Genomic DNA, 19,556 nt, shown 5'->3' with positions numbered 1-19,556 from the left:
TTTGCATCTCGTTGTGGCCATTTGCATCTCTGTAGTCATTTTACATCTCTGTAGTCATTTTGCGTCTTTGTAATGATATTGCATCTCTTTCGAGTCATTTTGCATCTCTCTGTAGTCATTTTACATCTCTTTCGAGTCATTTTGCATCTCTGTAGTCATTTTACATCTCTTTCTAGTCATTTTACATCTCTTTCTAGTTATTTTACCTCTCTTTCGAGTCATTTTGCATCTCTTTCTAGTTATTTTACATCTCTTTCTAGTCATTTTGCATCTCTCTGTAGTCATTTTACATCTCTTTCTAGTCATTTTACGTCTTTCTAGTTATTTTACATCTCTTTCTAGTCATTTTGCATCTCTCTGTAGTCATTTTACCTCTCTTTCGAGTCATTTTGCATCTCTGTAGTCATTTTACATCTCTTTCTAGTCATTTTGCATCTCTTTCTAGTCATTTTGCACCTCTTTCTAGTTATTTTACATCTCTTTCTAGTCATTTTATATCTCTTTCTAGTCATTTTACATCTCTTTCTAGTCATTTTGCATCTCTCTGTAGTCATTTTACATGTCTTTCTAGTCATTTTACATCTCTTTCTAGTCATTTTGCATCTCTCTGTAGTCATTTTGCATCTCTTTCTAGTTATTTTACATCTTTCTAGTCATTTTACATCTCTTTCTAGTCATTTTGCATCTCTTTCTAGTCATTTTACATCTTTCTAGTCATTTTACATGTCTTTCTAGTCATTTTACGTCTTTCTAATCATTTTGCATCTCTCTGTAGTCATTTTACATGTCTTTCTAGTCATTTTACATCTCTTTCTAGTCATTTTGCATCTCCTTCTAGTTATTTTACATCTCTTTCTAGTCATTTTGCATCTCTCTGTAGTCATTTTACATCTCTTTCGAGTCATTTTGCATCTCTCTGTAGTCATTTTACATCTCTTTCTAGTCATTTTGCATCTCTTTCTAGTTATTTTACCTCTCTTTCGAGTCATTTTGCATCTCTTTCTAGTCATTTTGCATCTCTGCAGTCATTTTGCATCTCTTTGTAGTCATTTTACATTTCTTTCTAGTCATTTTACATCTCTTTCGAGTCATTTTGCATCTCTCTATAGTCATTTTACATCTCTTTCTAGTCATTTTGCATCTCTTTCTAGTTATTTTACCTCTCTTTCGAGTCATTTTACATCTCTTTCTAGTCATTTTACATCTCTGCAGTCATTTTGCATCTCTTTGTAGTCATTTTACATTTCTTTCTAGTCATTTTACATCTCTTTCTAGTCATTTTGCATCTCTCTGTAGTCATTTTACATCTCTTTCTAGTCATTTTACATCTCTGCAGTTATTTTGCATCATTTTGTGGCCGTCCTTCAACTGTTTGTGACTGTTTTACATCTCTTTGTGGTGATTTGATTGACTCTACAAGAAGAGATGTTATCAGTCCCTTCATGCAGAGGCTGTGGCCCAGCGACCCCGGGGCCTGTACCCAATAGGCCTGCTCAATAATCCATCCATGATACCATCACCCTCTGACTCTGGCCGGGGGGAGCCTCGCCCCTCTGGCCCCGCCCCTGCTCACAGGATAAATGAAGTCTGTGATTCACTCAAATTTACTGAGCAAATCCTGAGGATTATCTCCAGATGAGACTGCAGTGTAATGGGTCTCTGTGCTACGCTGAGCCTCCCGAATTTGCATCCAAAATTCTATTAGAACTCTCATTAACAGTCCTCGTCTTCAGACTTTTATAATTCTCTAGCCCATATTTTTGACAGGCGTATTCACACTTTTGACTTAAACTTAAACTTGTGTAGTTAGGACAGATCGCAGGTAGTGAGGAAGGCTTATATACATGTCTTCCTCACTATTCTCAGGCGACGTGTGAGTTTCAGCAGTTGTGTCTGGTTAAAAAAATGTAATTAATGTGTCGCTGTCATATTCCGAGCGCTGAATGTTGATGTGAACTGGCAGCCGGAGATCAGTTTTTCCTGCCACTAACTTTTTGACACTCATTGAAAACGCATCAGATCTGCGTTAAATATTAATGAGGGGAAATCACAACAGAGATGCTTGCAGCTGCAGTGTGAACGCAGCCTCTGTCTCTCCGTCTGTCTCCCGTCCCCGCTGTTATTTTTGTGGCTCTCTCCATCCCGTCAACATGGGAGTCTGTCTGTTCTCCTGCTCTTAATTATGCCTGGACAGTGGCCATGTTCTCAACTTAGTCCCCGGGTGTGTGACTCTGAATTAGGCACACTGCTATTTAAAGGCTTGTGATGTCCAAGAAAAGAGAATCTGCTTTTGCTTTTAATCTGCAATCTCTTTGCAGCTATCAGACGGAAAAAAAGTGGGTCTCAGATTGCTCTGAAGTCTGAACTGATGTGAAGTTAAGGCTGTTTGACTGCCTTTGGTTTCTGTTGAGCGCAGCAGGAGCAGCCCTGTCACCCCGCGATCATACTTAATGCCTCAGTAGCTCTGCTCGCCGCTGGACTCCATGACTGCTGCATCATTTCCCTGCACGCGTTGCAGTGGAGGAGATGTGTTTGAGAGATGAATGTGCTGTTTCATTTCTGCAGTAGCCGTCTGATGATGCCTTTGTGATAACAACTTTCAAAGGTGCTATAATCCGTAGTTAGCATTCACGCAGGAGCTTCATTCACAATCATCATACCTCAGTAATAATCTCCAGAGAAAAGAGCTGATTTCTTGAGTTCTCTCATCACGCTGTGCTTGCTGATAACAGCCAGGAAAGAAATGGATGTTTAACAGCAAAGAAAGTACAAAAAACACCTTGCACCGTACAGCTTGACTGCTATTCTAAACTTGCGAGTTGCCAGAGAGCAAATATTTTATCATGTAGCTTGTCTCAGACTGTTGAACAGGCTGCGACCAGAAAATAAAATCAAGTTGCTTTACCTTTCTCAGTGCTGAAATGCAGGCGGCAGCGCTGCTGAAGCGTCAAATCTACCGCCTGCAGTTCCTCCACAGAAATGTCAAATTAGACATGCTAAATAGAGCACATCAGTTATTGCCTTCCATTGTGTTCGGGGCCTGATGCTTTGCCACTTTGCTCTCATTTATCCCATTAAGAGAGGACAAGTGATAGACAGGAGCAGGGAAACACCAAGGCTGCAGACGTGGCGATTTGGAAACCCTCAAATCCTGCGCAGTGTCGGTGCACGGTTTAACGCCGTCACTTCTTTGTCACGAACACTGTGAGACTGATTAGATGTTGAGACAACAGCTTGCAGCAAAGATGCTCCAAAATGAAAGGCGAGACGTCTGGAGCTGCTATTTGCATCGTTCTGTGAAATCAAGACTGAAACACGTCTCTGATATCAGACGTAAACAATTTACAAAGCTGTCACAATATGAAGTTTTACCACGACACAGTGCTGAGTTATAGGAGCTGTCATGAGAGCTTGTCTGGGATGACATTGACATTGACCTCCAACTGCACATCAGCACGCTCGCCTGGTTGCTGTGGAATAGTTTGACATTTTGGGGAATGTGCTTGCAGAGAGTTAAGCTGGGCATTCACTGTATATTTAAGCCTGTTGTAGAGATGTTGTTGTTTAATTCCAGCTCCTACTGTGCAAGATAATCATCTGTGATGTAAAGCCAGAGCTCAGGGTTTATGGCCTTACACTCCACAGTCTGATTGTCAATCCATGACCCGGCGGCGGAGGTCCAGGTGCTCACAACAGCAACAGCACACTGTTGATCTGCACACACTGTGATGCCACACAGCTGGTTCAATATCAGCAAAGTTCCCCTTTATATTCATTGTCTTGTGTGGCGATCAGCAGTGATGTGGTGGTTCACTTTTACACTGTGATCTGTAGCCTATAGTTCGGCTTTAGCTTCTAACTATCTTTGTCTTTTTAACCTGTTGTTGCTGCTGAGTCAGTTTGACATCCTGGATATATCCTTCAAACACAGACTTTAAACCCCTCTGTCTGCTTCTCCGACAGCTTGTTAGACCATCACAAAGGGGCGGGGCTTAGCGAACGATCAGTTTTTGTGGCCAAAAGAGTATGGCCGACGATAGCCATAGCTGGACGCATTATGTTTTCGGGTTGTCCATTCGTCCTTCATTGTATGTATACATTCATCCCATTCTCGTGAATACGATATCTCAAGAACACCTTGAGGAAATTTTTTCAATTTTGGCACAAACGTCCACTTTGATTCAACGGTGAAGTGATAAGATTTTGGTGGTCAGAGGTCAAAGTCACTGTGTCTGTCTCTTTGTTGTAAGCATGATATCTGAAGAACACATTGAGGGAACTTCTTCAAATTTGGCACAAACATTTCAAGAATGAACTGATTATAATTTGGTGGTCAGAGGTCAAGGTCACTGTGACCTTGCATCTGTCACCTGTCTCCTTCTTGTGAGCATGATATCTGAAGAACACCTTGAGGGAACTTCTTCAAATTTGGCACAAACATTTCAAGAATGAACTGATTATAATTTGGTGGTCAGAGGTCAAGGTCACTGTGACCTTGCATCTGTCACCTGTCTCCTTCTTGTGAGCATGATATCTGAAGAACACCTTGAGGGAACTTCTTCAAATTTGGCACAAACATTTCAAGAATGAACTGATTAGAATTTGGTGGTCAAAGGTCAAGGTCACTGTGACCTTGCATCCGTCTTATTCTGGCGAACGCAATATCTCATGAAAGCTTTGAGGGAGTTACCTCAACTTTGGTGCAAACGTCCACTTGGACTCAAGAATGAACTGATTAGAATTTGGGGGTACAGGGTCAAAGGTCAAGGTCACTGTGACCTTGCATCTGTCTTATTCTGGTGAATGCAATATCTCATGGAAGCCATGAGGGAGTTACCTCAACTTTGGAACGAAAGCCCACTTGGACTTGGAATGACCTGATTAGAATTTGGTGGTCAAAGTTCAAGGTCACTGTGACCTTGTATCCATCTCATTTTTGTGAATGCGATGTCTCAAGAACACCATGAGGGAGTTGCCTCAAAATTGGCACAAAAACCCACTTGGACTCAAGAATGAACTGACTAGAATTTGGTGGTAGAAGGTCAAAGGTCAAGGTCACTGTGACCTTGCATCCATCTCATTCTTGTGAACGCGATATCTCAAGAACACCATGAGGGAGTTGCCTCAAAATTGGCACAAAAACCCACTTGGACTCAAGAATTAACTGACTAGAATTTGGTGGTAGAAGGTCAAAGGTCAAGGTCACTGTGACCTCACAAAACATTTTGGCCATAACTCAAGAATTCATGTGCTGAAAATGCCAAAATTTCACACAAATGTCGAAGAGGATAAAAGTGATGTCATTTTATACCCAAAAGGTCAAAGGTCAACTTCACTGTGACATCATAATGTTCTGCTTAAAACACTTTTCTAGCCGCTACTCAGCGTCATATCTCAGGAACAGAAGGGGAGACATTTGGTCAGATACTGAATTGGTGACTAATCTTGAAACTGTGCTGATTGTATAGGACGTATATGAAGCATCTATATTTTCAGAGACATGGATATAAACTGTAAGAAACTTGACTGGTTCACAGAGGGATACAACCACGAGACAATAATTCTAGTTTGGCAAGTGAATTACACTTATAATAAAAGTGCTGGGAGGTGGCGACAGAGTCTGTTACCATAACTGTACAAAAGTGTACAAAAAGTGCCTTTACACTTAAAAGATAATAGAAGGGCGACCAGATGGTGTTGGGAGAGGGAGACAAAGCGAGAACGAGAGGAAAGGGAAATGATTTAAGAGGCGCTGGATTATTTACAACGTGTTATGATATGTGTATTATTAACATGATATTAATATTTCATTCTTAAATACACACAGTTAAAGTCAATACTGGTATATCGCGACACTCTTATTGCCAACACTTCTCTGGTTCATATTGGCTGTGACAGGAGGAGGAAACATCAGAGAGGCATGTATGCAGTCCTCCATAGCTTCTGTCCACATGAAGCGTTGCCATGGCACCTTTAGACGCTCTGTTTGCCACTTTGCTATGATATGTATGTCCAACTTTAGATAAGACAATTTGATATGACTCTACAGCCAGAAGCTGGTTAGCTTAGCTTAGCAAAGAGAGGTCTGCTGGGATTTCACATGCTACATGAGGCGATCAGCAGAGACTCCAGGAAGTCCCTGCTCCCACTGAGAAACAGTCTAGCACACAGTACAGATTAAATAAACAACATGTGAAGTGTTAATTAGTGAGCTGTAGAGGTGCACCAATTCAGAAACACCAAAAGCTTTTTAGTGCATGTCTTACACACATTTCTCTGTAATTCATTTCAGACATATTTAATATCTATGGGTGTTTAGTCACTTGACTGTGATTTGAAGTGAAGCTCTGAGGGTTTGAACAATGCTTGGCTGCACAGCAATGGTTGCCCCAACAATGGGGTGTCAATAAACAACAGCAACATCACAATATTTCCCCCATAGGTCAGTTTTTCTCCCGTCAAAGAAAACAAAGCAAGTTCATCTTTCATTATTTCTAAAATATAGCGGATCTCGTCTGCCAAAGTGTTATCAGATATTCATCCGAGGCCTTGTTTGGCTCACCGCAGCCGACAGTAGTGCAGCTCCCAGGTGTAAAAGCCCGGCCCCGCTGTATGAATATGACGCATGGTGCTGCTGAAAAAGAACATGCCTGGTCAGCAAAACCCCTCCCAGGATGGAGAGGAGGGAAAAAAGCTCAATAAAACAACAACAACTGGGCCGTGTCAGCGCTCTCCATGCTCGGATTGATTTCGACGATTAGGGCCAGAAACACAACCTGCGTGGTCAAAGCATATTTACCAAACCTCGATGATTGATGGAGCGCGCGGACGCTTTTTCCTGCAAGAGGTTCGCCTCATATGAGCTGCAGGGTCACCATCTGAATCTGAGGGTTAAATCGGCTCTGTCAATCCAGTTATGTCACCGCCCGCCGCTGCCCCGCGCTTGATGATATCACAGGCACAGAACTGTTGCTGTTTGACATCTGCCTGGATTTGAATGCATGCTCGCTGTCATATTTTGGGAAAGAGAGAGCCTATGATGGCCTGTTGTTGCAGCCTGCCTTGTTGACTCAACATCACGGATGCTCAAGGTTGCGTGTCATGTTCGCGGTCTTCAGCAGAGTCGCTGTGGTGGAACAGGATTTCCTCTTGTAGAAATCAAAGAGGAAAATCCACCCTCGGATGTTGTTTCAGATCGCATCAATCTGTGATGCCTTTCCAGGAGTTATTTACTCTCTGAGTGGACCCAATTTGCCTCCACCTGCCTCATCTACTTAGTGACTTCCTCCGTCTCCCAGAATGCCTTTTGACAGCCCTCAGAGAACGAGCATAACTTGTTGCTTTCTATCAAAGGTGGGCGTTTGGGCGGATAAAGAGACAGAAAGTGTTATAACTCATCTATGGGTTACATGTGTAGGCGGAGAGAGCAAGAGAGATGGCGAAACAAAAGCAGGATGCAAGGCATTCTGGTCTATTGAGGCTATTGTGGGTGTAGCTCTGCTTCTCCTTTTGATGATTTCTCCCTGCGTGACGGCCGAACGACAGGGCAAAATGCTGCCTCTGGAAGGAAATAGTACACAGTCGTTGTGGCTGAAAAGTTTCCTGCATTATGTCATCGACAGATAGTCGAAATGTTTCTCTGTGCAGCTACATGGGCTAAAAATGTTAAGCTGCCTTCTTAAGAAAGTGTATAAGTGTGAATTCTCCTTTTTAAGATGGCGATTTAAAGCAGGAGCAGCAGTGTGTCGCAGCGGCAGAACTAGGCCGAACATTTCACGGGTATCACAGATGCAGTCTGGATAAACCAAACTGCCGGGCTATGATTAGACACGGCAAGAAGGAATAAGACGCAGAGGTCTGTGGATGGTGTCACTCGATAAGGGAGAGAAAAACACTTTGTGACGGCGCACAATAAGCCGTGGCGAATCGTCCGGTAGCCCCCAGCTGGTACGAGACATCGCCTGGCACGGCTCTGCCTCGACCTGGCAACGCTGGGCGTGTTTCCGGACATCACGAGGTGACTGGGCGCGGGGCGCGATGCGGCTCTGTTTGTCCCCCGAGGCGTGCCGTAACGCGGCGAGGCTGAGACAAGGAGGGCTGTGTGTTCCTGTCCTGTCTCTGTGCTGCTCTGAAGTGATGTAAGGAGATGTGGAGGCAGAGTCAGCAGCAGTGCTGTGACAGCATGCGGCACGTTTAAGCATCATGCTGCTTGAATGGCACTCTGTTGTGTCCCTGAAAGTACTGAATGTGCCAATCTGCATCGGACGCTGTCACTTCATACTTGAAGTGTCCTCTTGTCCTCTTTCCATTTCAAATTCATCTCGAACCTCTAATTTCCCATTTAATTAAACTAATTTCACATCATGTTGTATTTTCTCTGATTCAGATCATCTCATTCAACATTTGTCCTGTTTTTGTCTTTGTTTTCTGTCTTTTTTCCCTTTAAACCTCACAAGACCTTTTATCCCACTTGTGCAATTACCAGTTTACATCCCTCTCTGTGTGATTGTATTTAATTGTTCTGTTTTTCACCAAAATTTGTCACCTTAAAAACATAGCAATTAATTAGATGAAACATCGCAGCAGTGTTGTCTCCAAGTGTTAACATTGTTCAAAGGTGTGCCACATTCGTCATACTTCAGAAATCAAGAAATCGTTAACAGAAATTGCCTTATTTCCAGGCTTTTTTTGCCTGAGCTGGTTTGACAAACCCTAAAGCCTTAGTCAGAGATAATGGCTACCATGAAGGTTGTTATCAACTTGCTTTGTTAACCCATGCTTAACCCAGGCTCTATGTAAGTCTCTGTACTCGCTCCCAGAATAAATTTACAAGTTAATATATTTATTTTATCACTTAGTTTATTTCAAAAGCAGGATTTATACTTGTACGTCAGCTCTATGCAGAGCTTACATCGTACAACACACATTAAACACACATTAAACATGGCTTAACAGAGACAGTTTCAAACACAAGTACACAAATCAGCTTCACTATAACTCGCAGCATTCACAGACAAACACTTGTCTTTATCTGGACACATTTTCCCCACAAATACAACATGCTAACGTTATTAGCACAAGCCTATGGCGTTTTACATTGTATAAATTAGCCTAGCAGCTAGCGGACTTTTCCTCTACTCACATGAAGCCAAGGACAACAGCAACATTTAACAAAGGTAACGGCACATAATTCGGCTCCATTACAACTCACAAGGTTCACTGACAAAACAACTGTCTTATACTAGACACGTTTTCCAAACAAATACAACATGCTAACGCTATTAGCGCCAGCCTATGGCATTTTACATTGTATAAATTAACCTAGCAGCTAACGGACTTTTCCTCTACTCACATGAAGCCAGGGACAACAGCAACATTTGACAAAGGTAACAGTACAAAATTTGGGGTTCTATGTTCCCCGCTCAACCAAAAAGGGTTCTATGTTTCCCACTTGGTTGAGCGGGGAACATACAACCCGGGAAACATAGAACCTTTTTTGTGTAAGCGGGGAACATAGAACCTTTTTTGCAGGGTTAAGTGGGGAACATAGAACCCGGGAAACATAGATACACTCCCCAACTCACAAGGTTCACCGACAAAACAACTGACTTGTACTAAACACGTTTCCCCCACAAATACAACATGCTAACGTTATTAGCACAAGCCTATGGCATTTTACATTGTATAAATTAGCCTAGTGGCTAGCGGACTTTTCCTCTTCTCATATAAAACCTGGGACAACAACAGCATTTAACAAAGGTAACGTTACAAAATTTGGCTCCATTACAACTCACAAGGTTCACTGACAAAACAACTTTCATAAACAAGTTTTCCAAACAAAGATATTATGCTAACATCATCAGCACAAGCCACTGGCATTTTATATAGTATAAATTAGCCTAGTAGCTAGCAAGCTTTCCCTTTTCTCATATAAAACCAGGACAACAGCAACATTTAACAAATGTAACGGTACATAATTTGGCTCCATTACAACTCACAAGGTTCACTGACAAAACAACTGTCTTACACTAAACACATTTTCCAAACAAATATAACAAGCTAACTTGTAAGCTGCTTGGCCTGCTGCCCCTGCAACCGGTTCGGATAAGCGGTTAAAAATGAATGGATGGATATTATCTGTGATATTAATACCAATAGACTAATCAAATATCTAATCGGTGTGCCTGATACATACAGTAAGCGCTATTGTATTGCCCTGCATTATTCACGTAGCGTCACAGCTCAACAAGTTTGGGTTAATGATCTATCTAATGAGCGATCTAGCGAGGTTAGAAGAGAGCCACATTCGTAATTTGACATTATCTGTGATAAATACCAATAATAATCAATTTTTTAACAGGTTTCTGTTAGCTGTAATATACCAGCGGTGTAAAACAGACTTCAGCAAATCAGGACCAAGCATAAAAACACAATTCAAAGTGGTATCGTTATGGTTTGAAGGAAGTATTCTGCTTTCATATGCAAATAAATGTCATTCAGATGAATAATAAAGTGAATTATTTATGTGTAATACTACCTGAGGTTTTATAGAAGGCTTCTTTGAGTGTGCGTGGGCAGATGGAGAAAACTACAAACACATTTAGTTGTTCAACATGAGCAAAAACAACTTTGCATGTAAAATAAAACAGTATTCCTGCTCTAATTTCCTGTGAACCCCCCCCCCCCCCTTACATACAGTAAGCGCTGCTGTAATTGCACAGCTTTGTTCAGTGGCATTCATGTATTAACGTAACAGCTTGACAAGTTGGTTAAAGTGCATTTATAATGTATTCTTTCATCTGAGAATCTCTATCGCTCGTAGATTGACATTGACTATAGAGTGACACGACTCAAAGGAGCTGTTAAAGGCGCTTTTCAAGATTCAGGAACAAGATTCAATAAAACTCTAATGTCCCCGAGGGCCAGTTTACTCTACAGACAGCAGGCCAACACAAATACATACCATACAATTTATACAGCACAGCAAAGGATCAATGTCTCCGACACTGACAGCATGAATAATGGAAAATGAAGACATAATGAGTCAGAGTTATAATTCGTTTAAAAAACCAACAGCAGATGGAGCAAAGGACGATCTGTATCTATTACTGCGACCTCAGGGGAGACTGAACCTCCTTCCTGATGGAGGCATCTGGAACTCAACATGTGAAGGATGTTCAGGGTCCAAAACAATTGTTGCTGTTGCTGATTTCAAGCTGAATCTCAGAGCATAGACTGGTCCAGGTTATGTCTGCAGCATAAGGTACCATGGCGATGTATCCAGGTTTAAAGACAGCCACCTTCGAGGGATGGATTTTGCCTGGGTCCAGACCTTTGAATCCGTCCCCTCTATTGAGTTTAAGTTGGAGGTGAGCTCAGTTTGAGTCAAGCTCAGACCAGCCAGTTCACACCACTGCAACTTTTCTCTGCAACGTTCTAGAACAGTTTCGTCTTGTCGCAAATCTTTGGTCTGAACTGGGTTTTAAAATGATGTTAGATTCAGTCGGAAATGTGGGTCTCTATAGATTCATTAGGTAAAATCAAACACCCTCCTCCATGGAAATCGTTAAGAGTAGACGCAATGTCAGATGAAGATGAAAACGTCTGATATCAGGCAAGAAAATTCTGGCTTTAGACTCACTATACCTCGCTAACCCACTAATCTTACTTCATGGTACAGCCCTCAGATCCACTGAGCTTATTATTTGATATTTTTAGTTTTTCAATACTCTTGCTTTCCCATGTCAATAAATATTCTGCATGACTCATGCACCAACATAACGAAACCAGAACAACAACAAAACCATTTAGAAATTTAAGATAAACGGCTGGTGTATGTCTGGACCCAAACTGTAAGTATTTTGCTGCTGTTGCATAATTAAATTAACATTTTGCAATATTTTAAATGCAGCCGCCTCAGAGCCAAAGCAGCCCAATAAGCGGACAAACATCTCTCCAATTAACTCGGGATAATTGCTGCGGAAAAATCAACACTTATTAACACCGCAAAATTAGCTGTGTGTACCCAGTTTCCTCATGGGGATCATTAAAGTTTCATGCAGTCTGAGCTGAAGTGATAATGTATATGCAGTCCCCTCTCTATAGGTTTGTGGCACACTTGTTTAGCTGGTAAATTATGTCTGCATTAAAAAGACTTTCTGTGAGCTCAGAGGCAGACTCAGCTGAGTTTACTTTGTTTTCGCCGTCAGCTCCGATAGCATGCAGACAGTCTATACAGGATGAGACGCGAGCAAATAACCAACATGATGAGACCATTAACTAAATCACTGTACACCATCTGACTAAAGAGACTGTCAAGGCTCTGTGCATCACATGGCCAGAGCTGACCCAAATACAAAAGAGCTTTTATCAGGAGACGTGAACAGATGAAAAGCTGTGAGTCTGGATTCAAGTGTCTTTTGTAGTTTTTAAAGGATTATAATATGAAGGGATTTTACCATACTGTACGGGATGGATGGATGGATAGATGGATGGATAGGTGGGTGGATGGATGGATGGATGGATGGATGGATGGATAGGTGGGTGGATGGATGGATGGATGGATGGATAGGTGGGTGGATGGATGGATGGATGGATGGATAGGTGGGTGGATGGATGGATGGATGGATGGATAGGTGGGTGGATGGATGGATGGATGGATGGATGGATGGATGGATATGTGGGTGGGTGGATGGATGGATAGGTGGATGGATGGATGGATGGATGGATGGATGGATATATGGGTGGGTGGATGGATGGATGGATGGATGGATGATAGGTGGATGGATGGATGGATAGGTGGGTGGATGGATGGATGGATGGATGGATGGATGGATGGATGGATGGATATGTGGGTGGGTGGATGGATGGATAGGTGGGTAGATGGAGGGATATATGGATGGATGGATGGATGGATGGATGGATGGATGGATAAGTAGGGAGGTGGATGGATGGATGGATGGATGGATGGATGGATGGATGGATAAGTAGGGAGGTGGATGGATGGATGGATGGATGGATGGATGGATGGATGGATGGATAAGTAGGGAGGTGGATGGATGGATGGATGGATGGTTGGATAAGTAGGAAGGTGGATGGATGGATGGATGGATGGATGGATGGATAAGTAGGGAGGTGGATGGATGGCTGGCTGGCTGGCTGGATGGATGATGGATGGATGGATGGATGGATGGATGGATGGATGGATATGTGGGTGGATGATGGATAGGTGGGTAGATGGATGGATGGATGGATGGCTGGCTGGCTGGCTGGCTGGCTGGCTGGCTGGATGGATGATGGATGGATGGATCGATGGATCGATCGATGATGGATAGGTGGGTGGATGGATGGATGGATGGATGGATGATAGATAAGTAGGTAGATAGGTGGATGGATGATGGATGGATGGATGGATGGATATGTGGGTGGATAGATAGATAGATAGATAGATAGATAGATAAATAGATAGATAGATAGATAAGTAGGGAGGTGGATGGATGGTTGGATGGATGGATGGATGGATGGATAGATGGATGGATAAGTAGGGAGGTGGATGGATATGTGGGTTGATGGATGGATGGATAGATAAGTAGGGAGGTGGATGGATATGTGGGTGAATGGATGGATAAATGGATGAATGGATAAGTAGGGAGGTGGATGGATGGATGGATGGATGGATGATGGATAAGTAGGGAGGTGGATGGATATGTGGGTGGATGGATTTTTTTGCATTTTTTTGTCTGTTGCATGTTCTATGTGTGGTTTTGTCATTTCTATGCCTGCTGCAATCCAAATTGCCCATCTGGGACAATAATAAAGTGAATTTGAACTTGAACTTGGATGGATAGATAAGTAGGGAGGTGGATAGGTGGGTGGATGGATGGATAGGTAGATGGATGGGTAGATATGTGGATGGATGATGGAGGGATGGATGGATGGGTAGATAATTAGGGAGGAAGATAGATGATGGATGGATGGATGGATGGATGGATAGATAGGTAGGGAGGCAGATGGATGGATGGATAGATAGGTAGGGAGGCAGATGGATGGATGGATAGGAAGTAAGGAAGTTGTTGAAATGAATGCTACATGTAGCATTGTCATTGTAGCCGGGGAGTGAATGTGTATTGCAGCCCTCTCTCCCATTAAAAATAAACAATAACAGCTTCTAAACACAAATGGACATGTTCCAACAGGAATATGAGCCAAAATCTGCGAGAAATTAACAACAGCAACCAAGATTACATGTTTCTCTGACGTTAGCTTATAGCTTCATGTAGCAGTGTGTGCAATAACCTCTTAATTAGGGGCTCTGAAGCCCTTTCCCATTGCATAAATAAATCACTGACATCTGCTAACATCTAGTTTTTGTATTTAATAGAAAAGGTTACAATTAGCATTCACTCACAGGATAAATGACTCTGCAATAGTCCTCGGTAATTTTTGGTTCCGGCTCCGTTTGTCTTTGATCGGCCATTTTGAAATTTGCAATGATGGGCCACTACAAAATACCGCCTGCCCCCGTCCAAGCAGAGCTCAAACATCGTTATGAATTTAGGCGGCACAGAATTTGAGAAAGAGATTGAAAAAGTACCTGATAATAAAAAGAAGTAATCAGGGTAATATTTTCACAGGCCTCCATGCTGCTTTCTTCTGTACACTAACCTTTTTCTCCATCCCGTCCCTGACATACTTCTCTACCACTGAGCTGTGCACACACTTCTATTTTTCCCACGTTTAAAAAACTGGCATGCAAGTATGAATTTTGGTGGAAAGTGGGTATTAGCTAATGGGACATTGTTTTGCATAATGAATATTATTTTTGATACTTTAAGCGTGATTAACTGATAATACTTCTGTACTTTGCCTTTACTTGAATGTAAAAACAGGACTTTTACTTATCATGGAGTTTTTTTACATTGTGATACTGGAACTTCTATGTACGCAAAGGATCTGAATATTTCTTCCACCGCTGCTAAGATGCAAACACCTTTCAGTTTTTCTTCGGACTGCGCCAAATAACCTTAAAGCCACAATCTATACACAGCCCTGTTTACTGTGTCACAGTAAACACATCGACCTTATCAGACCTTTCACTTCCACAGTGAACATTTCCTGAATTACTTCACAACAAGGTTTCCTCGGAAGCTGTGTTTTTTCCAGCCGGGTGGTTTTATATTTAGACGTTATTGCAGACACCTAATTCTCCAGTGGACCTCCATGATGACACCAGCTGTGGTTCCTAGAAGATTTATGAAGCAGCTGGGAAGCCTCTGTGTTATGTAACAGAATACAAATGAGGGAGTGCCAAATCTACCAGCTAACCGACCACAGTCGGCAAACATCTGCTCCACTTTCATACCCTTGAGCAAGGCTTGGATTCCCACCAGCTCGTAGAGCTTGTAATAAGTGGGGCATATTTTAGTGTTGTGGTGCTTGGGTTGTTAGAATTGCCAAAAGTACACTCTGATGGCTAAATTTCATGCATGCTTTGAGTTATAACAGCGTTTCTGTGCCTAATCACATTTTGCAATTGTACAAACAACTTATACTGGTTCAAATATTCTTTTTAAAGGTTTGTACTAATGAAGCCGAGTTTTCAGGGGAAAATGAGATGCCCATGTACCAGTGATTAACTTAAAGAGGACCTATTGGGCTGATTTTAAGGTTCATACTTGTATTTTAGGTTTCTATGAGAACACGTTTACATGCTTTAATATTCAAATGACACTCTATTTTACTCATACTGTCTGTCTGCCCAAACACCTGTATTCACCCACTGTCCAAAACGCTCCATTTTAGTACCTGTCAACATCTGCAACCAAGATCACATGTTTCCCATATGTTAGCATGTAGCAGCACATGTGCGCTATCATGGAAAACTAGCAATAACAGCTTGGCAGCATCCATAAACATTGGCAGACATATTTGAGCAGGAATATGATCTGAAATTGGGAACAAATTAACAACATCAGCAACCAAGATTACATGTTTCCCTGACATTAGCATGTAGCTACATGTAGCAGTGTGCTTGCAGCAGAGGAATGACTGTATAGTGGCACTTTCTCCCATTAAAATCCAATCGAAGCTTCTCAACGCAACTGAACATGTTCCAGCAGGAAAATGATCCGAAATCAGAAACCAAGATTACATGTTTTCCTGATGTTAGCATGTAGCTACATGTAGCAGTGTACCTGCAGCTGGGGAATGACTCTAACAGAGTATAGCAGTGCGTTATATGAAAAATCACCAATAAAAGCTATTAAATGCCACGGAACATGTGCCAGCAGTTATATGATTCAAAATCAGGGAGAACTTAACAACATTAGCAGCCAAGATTGCATGTTTCCCTGACATTAGCATGTAGCTATGTGTAGCAGCATAAGTGCTCATAAGCACCTTCTATAATGAAAAAGCACACCAATAAAAGCATCCAAACACAAGTGAACATGTTCCATCAGGAATATGATCTGAAATTGGGAACAAATGATCAACATCAGCAACCAAAATTACATTTTCCCTGACATTAGCATGTAGCTACATGTAGCAGTGTACTTGCAACCAAGGAATGAGTATGTATAGCTGCATTTTCTCCTGTTAACAACCAATAGAAGCTTCTCAACGCAACTGGACATGTTCTAGTAGGAATATGATCTGAAATTGGGGAGAAATGGACAAAATCAGAAACTAAGATTACATGTTTCCCTAACGTTACCATGTAGCTACATGTAGCAGCATGTGTGCTCATGAGTAATGACTGTGTATAGCGGCACTTTCTATCATGAAAAATCACCAATAAAAGCTTCCAAACACAAGTGAACATGTTCCATCAGGAATATGATCTGAAATTGGGAACAAATGATCAACATCAGCAACCAAGATTACATTTTCCCTGACATTAGCATGTAGCTACATGTAGCAGTGTACTTGCAACCAAGGAATGAGTATGTATAGCTGCATTTTCTCCTGTTAACAACCAATAGAAGCTTCTCAACGCAACTGGACATGTTCCAGTAGGAATGTGATCCGAAATTGGGGAGAAATGGACAAAATCAGCAACTAAGATTACATGTTTCCCTGACGTTACCATGTAGCTACATGTAGCAGCATGTGTGCTCATGAGTAATGACTGTGTATAGCGGCACTTTCTATCATGAAAAATCACCAATAAAAGCTTCCAAACACAAGTGAACATGTTCCATCAGGAATATGATCTGAAATTGGGAACAAATGATCAACATCAGCAACCAAAATTACATTTTCCCTGACATTAGCATGTAGCTTTATGTAGCAGTGTACTTGCAACCAAGGAATGAGTATGTATAGCTGCATTTTCTCCTGTTAACAACCAATAGAAGCTTCTCAACGCAAGTGGACATGTTCTAGTAGGAATATGATCTGAAATTGGGGAGAAATGGACAAAATCAGAAACTAAGATTACATGTTTCCTGGTGTTAGCATGTAGCTACATGTAGCAGTGTATCTAATGCGGCAGCGTGCCTTGAGCAGATGACCATATACAGAAATTTGTTATGAGCTGACGTCATCTTGTAGCCGAAGTTGAAAAGAACGTTGCAAACAAGTATTCAGAGCAATTTGTGTGAAGCCCGAGGACTTTTTACATACATTTTAATCATTACTTAAAACACTGGCCACTTTTAATAAGAATATCTGACATTTTAACATTATAAATATGACAGAAAATAAGGAAAAGCATAATAGGTCCCCTTTCAATCTGAAAATACTGAGCCAGCAAGCATCTGATTCACTTTAACCTTTAGTACATACACTCTTTCATCCCTTGTCTAGTAGGTGGTACAGCCTGAAGAGTGACACCAGACAGAGAGAAACAAGCAGGCCTAAAGTCTCAGCATGTACAAAATCAAATTATCTTCACTTAAGGCCTTAAAAGGTTTTGAATATAGTTATGTATAGTCTTAAATTCCCAGGGAAAAATCAGGTTAGTCATGGCGGACTGAAGGCGAAATGTGTCTACGGTATATTTTATTTCAACTGCCATGAAAAGCCATGTAAAAGTTTAACTTTCAAACTGCAAACATTTACTGTCATCTCCATACGGACCCAAAATGGCAGAGAGCTTATATTTTCCCCAGTCTGCCTCTGAATATGCAGAACTGGCATAATTAATTACATAAGCTGAGTTTTCCTCCTAGAGGGTAAAATATATTCAGGATTCAGAAAACATTAAGTCATGAATATTCTATACTTCAATGTCCAGGCAACAGCTTATGAGGAGCACATCTTATATAAAGGATATAGTTTTGGAGAAGTGTATACATCGCCATGATGACGTGAAAGAAAAGTTAAGGGTAGGTTTGGTATTTTTCAACCTGGACCCTATGAAACAGGCTGCAGTGTAACCACTCGGGGCATGTTTGCAACGTCAGTGTACGTCCACTAAAAGTGCTTGTTTTTGCCACTGACAGGCTCAGATTATTATTTTTAGTGTCCGAGAACCTATGGAAAGGATCCCGACAGAGATAGACCTTTTTGTTTAACCAGAAACAGCCCCGAAATCGCCACCGCCAAACCCACCAGACTCCATTAGTCTAGGCAAAAACACAGAACTTACCCTTTAAATAAACTTTCATTTTTATTATTATACTTGTGCATGAAGTAGACAGCAACATCATCCCCGTATTGGTAACAATCAACTGGTAAAACAGGAAGTCATATCTGTTCCTAGCCTCAGTCGTAAATTGTGGCCTTGAAATCTGAATATTATCATTCTCTGCTCAATGCTCGCAGCTGTGTGCTGAAATTCCTAAAATGTGTGTAATTACATTATCTGAACTGGAGGCCATTAAAAGGTCCTGGACCTCAGTTTTAGTGTTTTAAATTCTGAATCCACTTTAGCAGTCTCTCAGCGAGCTCACAGCCGGTGAGAAATCAGTCAAGTCATGCAGAACAAATACGAAATGGGTTTTACATTTAAGTCTAACTGGCGTCAAATAGGTCTTAAAAAGGAGGCTTAAATTGCCGTGCCGACGTGGATGTCGGGGGTTATAATCGCTGCCGTGAATGTCTTCCTGCAGGAGCTTCAGTTTGAGCGGCTGACTCGGGAGCTGGAGGAGGAGCGGCAGATTGTGGCGAGCCAGCTGGAGAGGTGCATGCTGGGAGCTGAGTCGCCAGCGGGAGACAGTAGCAGGTAGGTTTGATGGCATGAAGATTAGATGTTTCTGGCATTGAATCACAAGTGATGCATGTTATTGTCCAACAAAAAAGAGAGGAGATTGCTACACTGATAGATTTATTTAGTATCTTATTATTGCTGTTCATTTATTTATACTTTATTACTTATTTATATTAAAAAGATCAAAGATTTCTAAGACACGGACAAATGTTTTTGCTGTCTCATTTATTAATATTTATTTATTTATACTTTATTACTTATTTATTAGTATTCAGCACCAAGTTTCTTCGTTTTTGGTTGATAAAATGATGATATTTTAGTTCCTGAGGCCACTTTAGCAATTTTGTTGCTAGATTTAGCAACTTTTGTCATACTCTTGCAACTTTTTTTAGGGCACCTTGCA

At 41.5% G+C, this 19,556-nt stretch overlaps 1 protein-coding gene across 4 annotated transcripts in view; it reads left to right on the top strand.

Annotated features, from left to right (window-relative positions):
• Positions 1-19,556, top strand: part of LOC117250179 (plakophilin-4-like) — an 82,011-nt gene that overhangs the window by 2,859 nt on the left and 59,596 nt on the right. For all 4 annotated transcript variants that reach the window (XM_078166015.1, XM_033616223.2, XM_078166014.1 and 1 more), the window contains exon 3: positions 19,056-19,168. In XM_078166015.1, the coding sequence (XP_078022141.1) occupies positions 19,056-19,168 (113 nt within the window). The remainder of the gene's footprint in view (positions 1-19,055; positions 19,169-19,556) is intronic.

The sequence above is a fragment of the Epinephelus lanceolatus genome, chromosome 24, assembly GCF_041903045.1.
Source record: "Epinephelus lanceolatus isolate andai-2023 chromosome 24, ASM4190304v1, whole genome shotgun sequence".
Classification (NCBI taxonomy): Eukaryota; Metazoa; Chordata; class Actinopteri; order Perciformes; family Serranidae; genus Epinephelus; species Epinephelus lanceolatus.
This window is presented reverse-complemented; position numbering and strand designations above follow the sequence as displayed.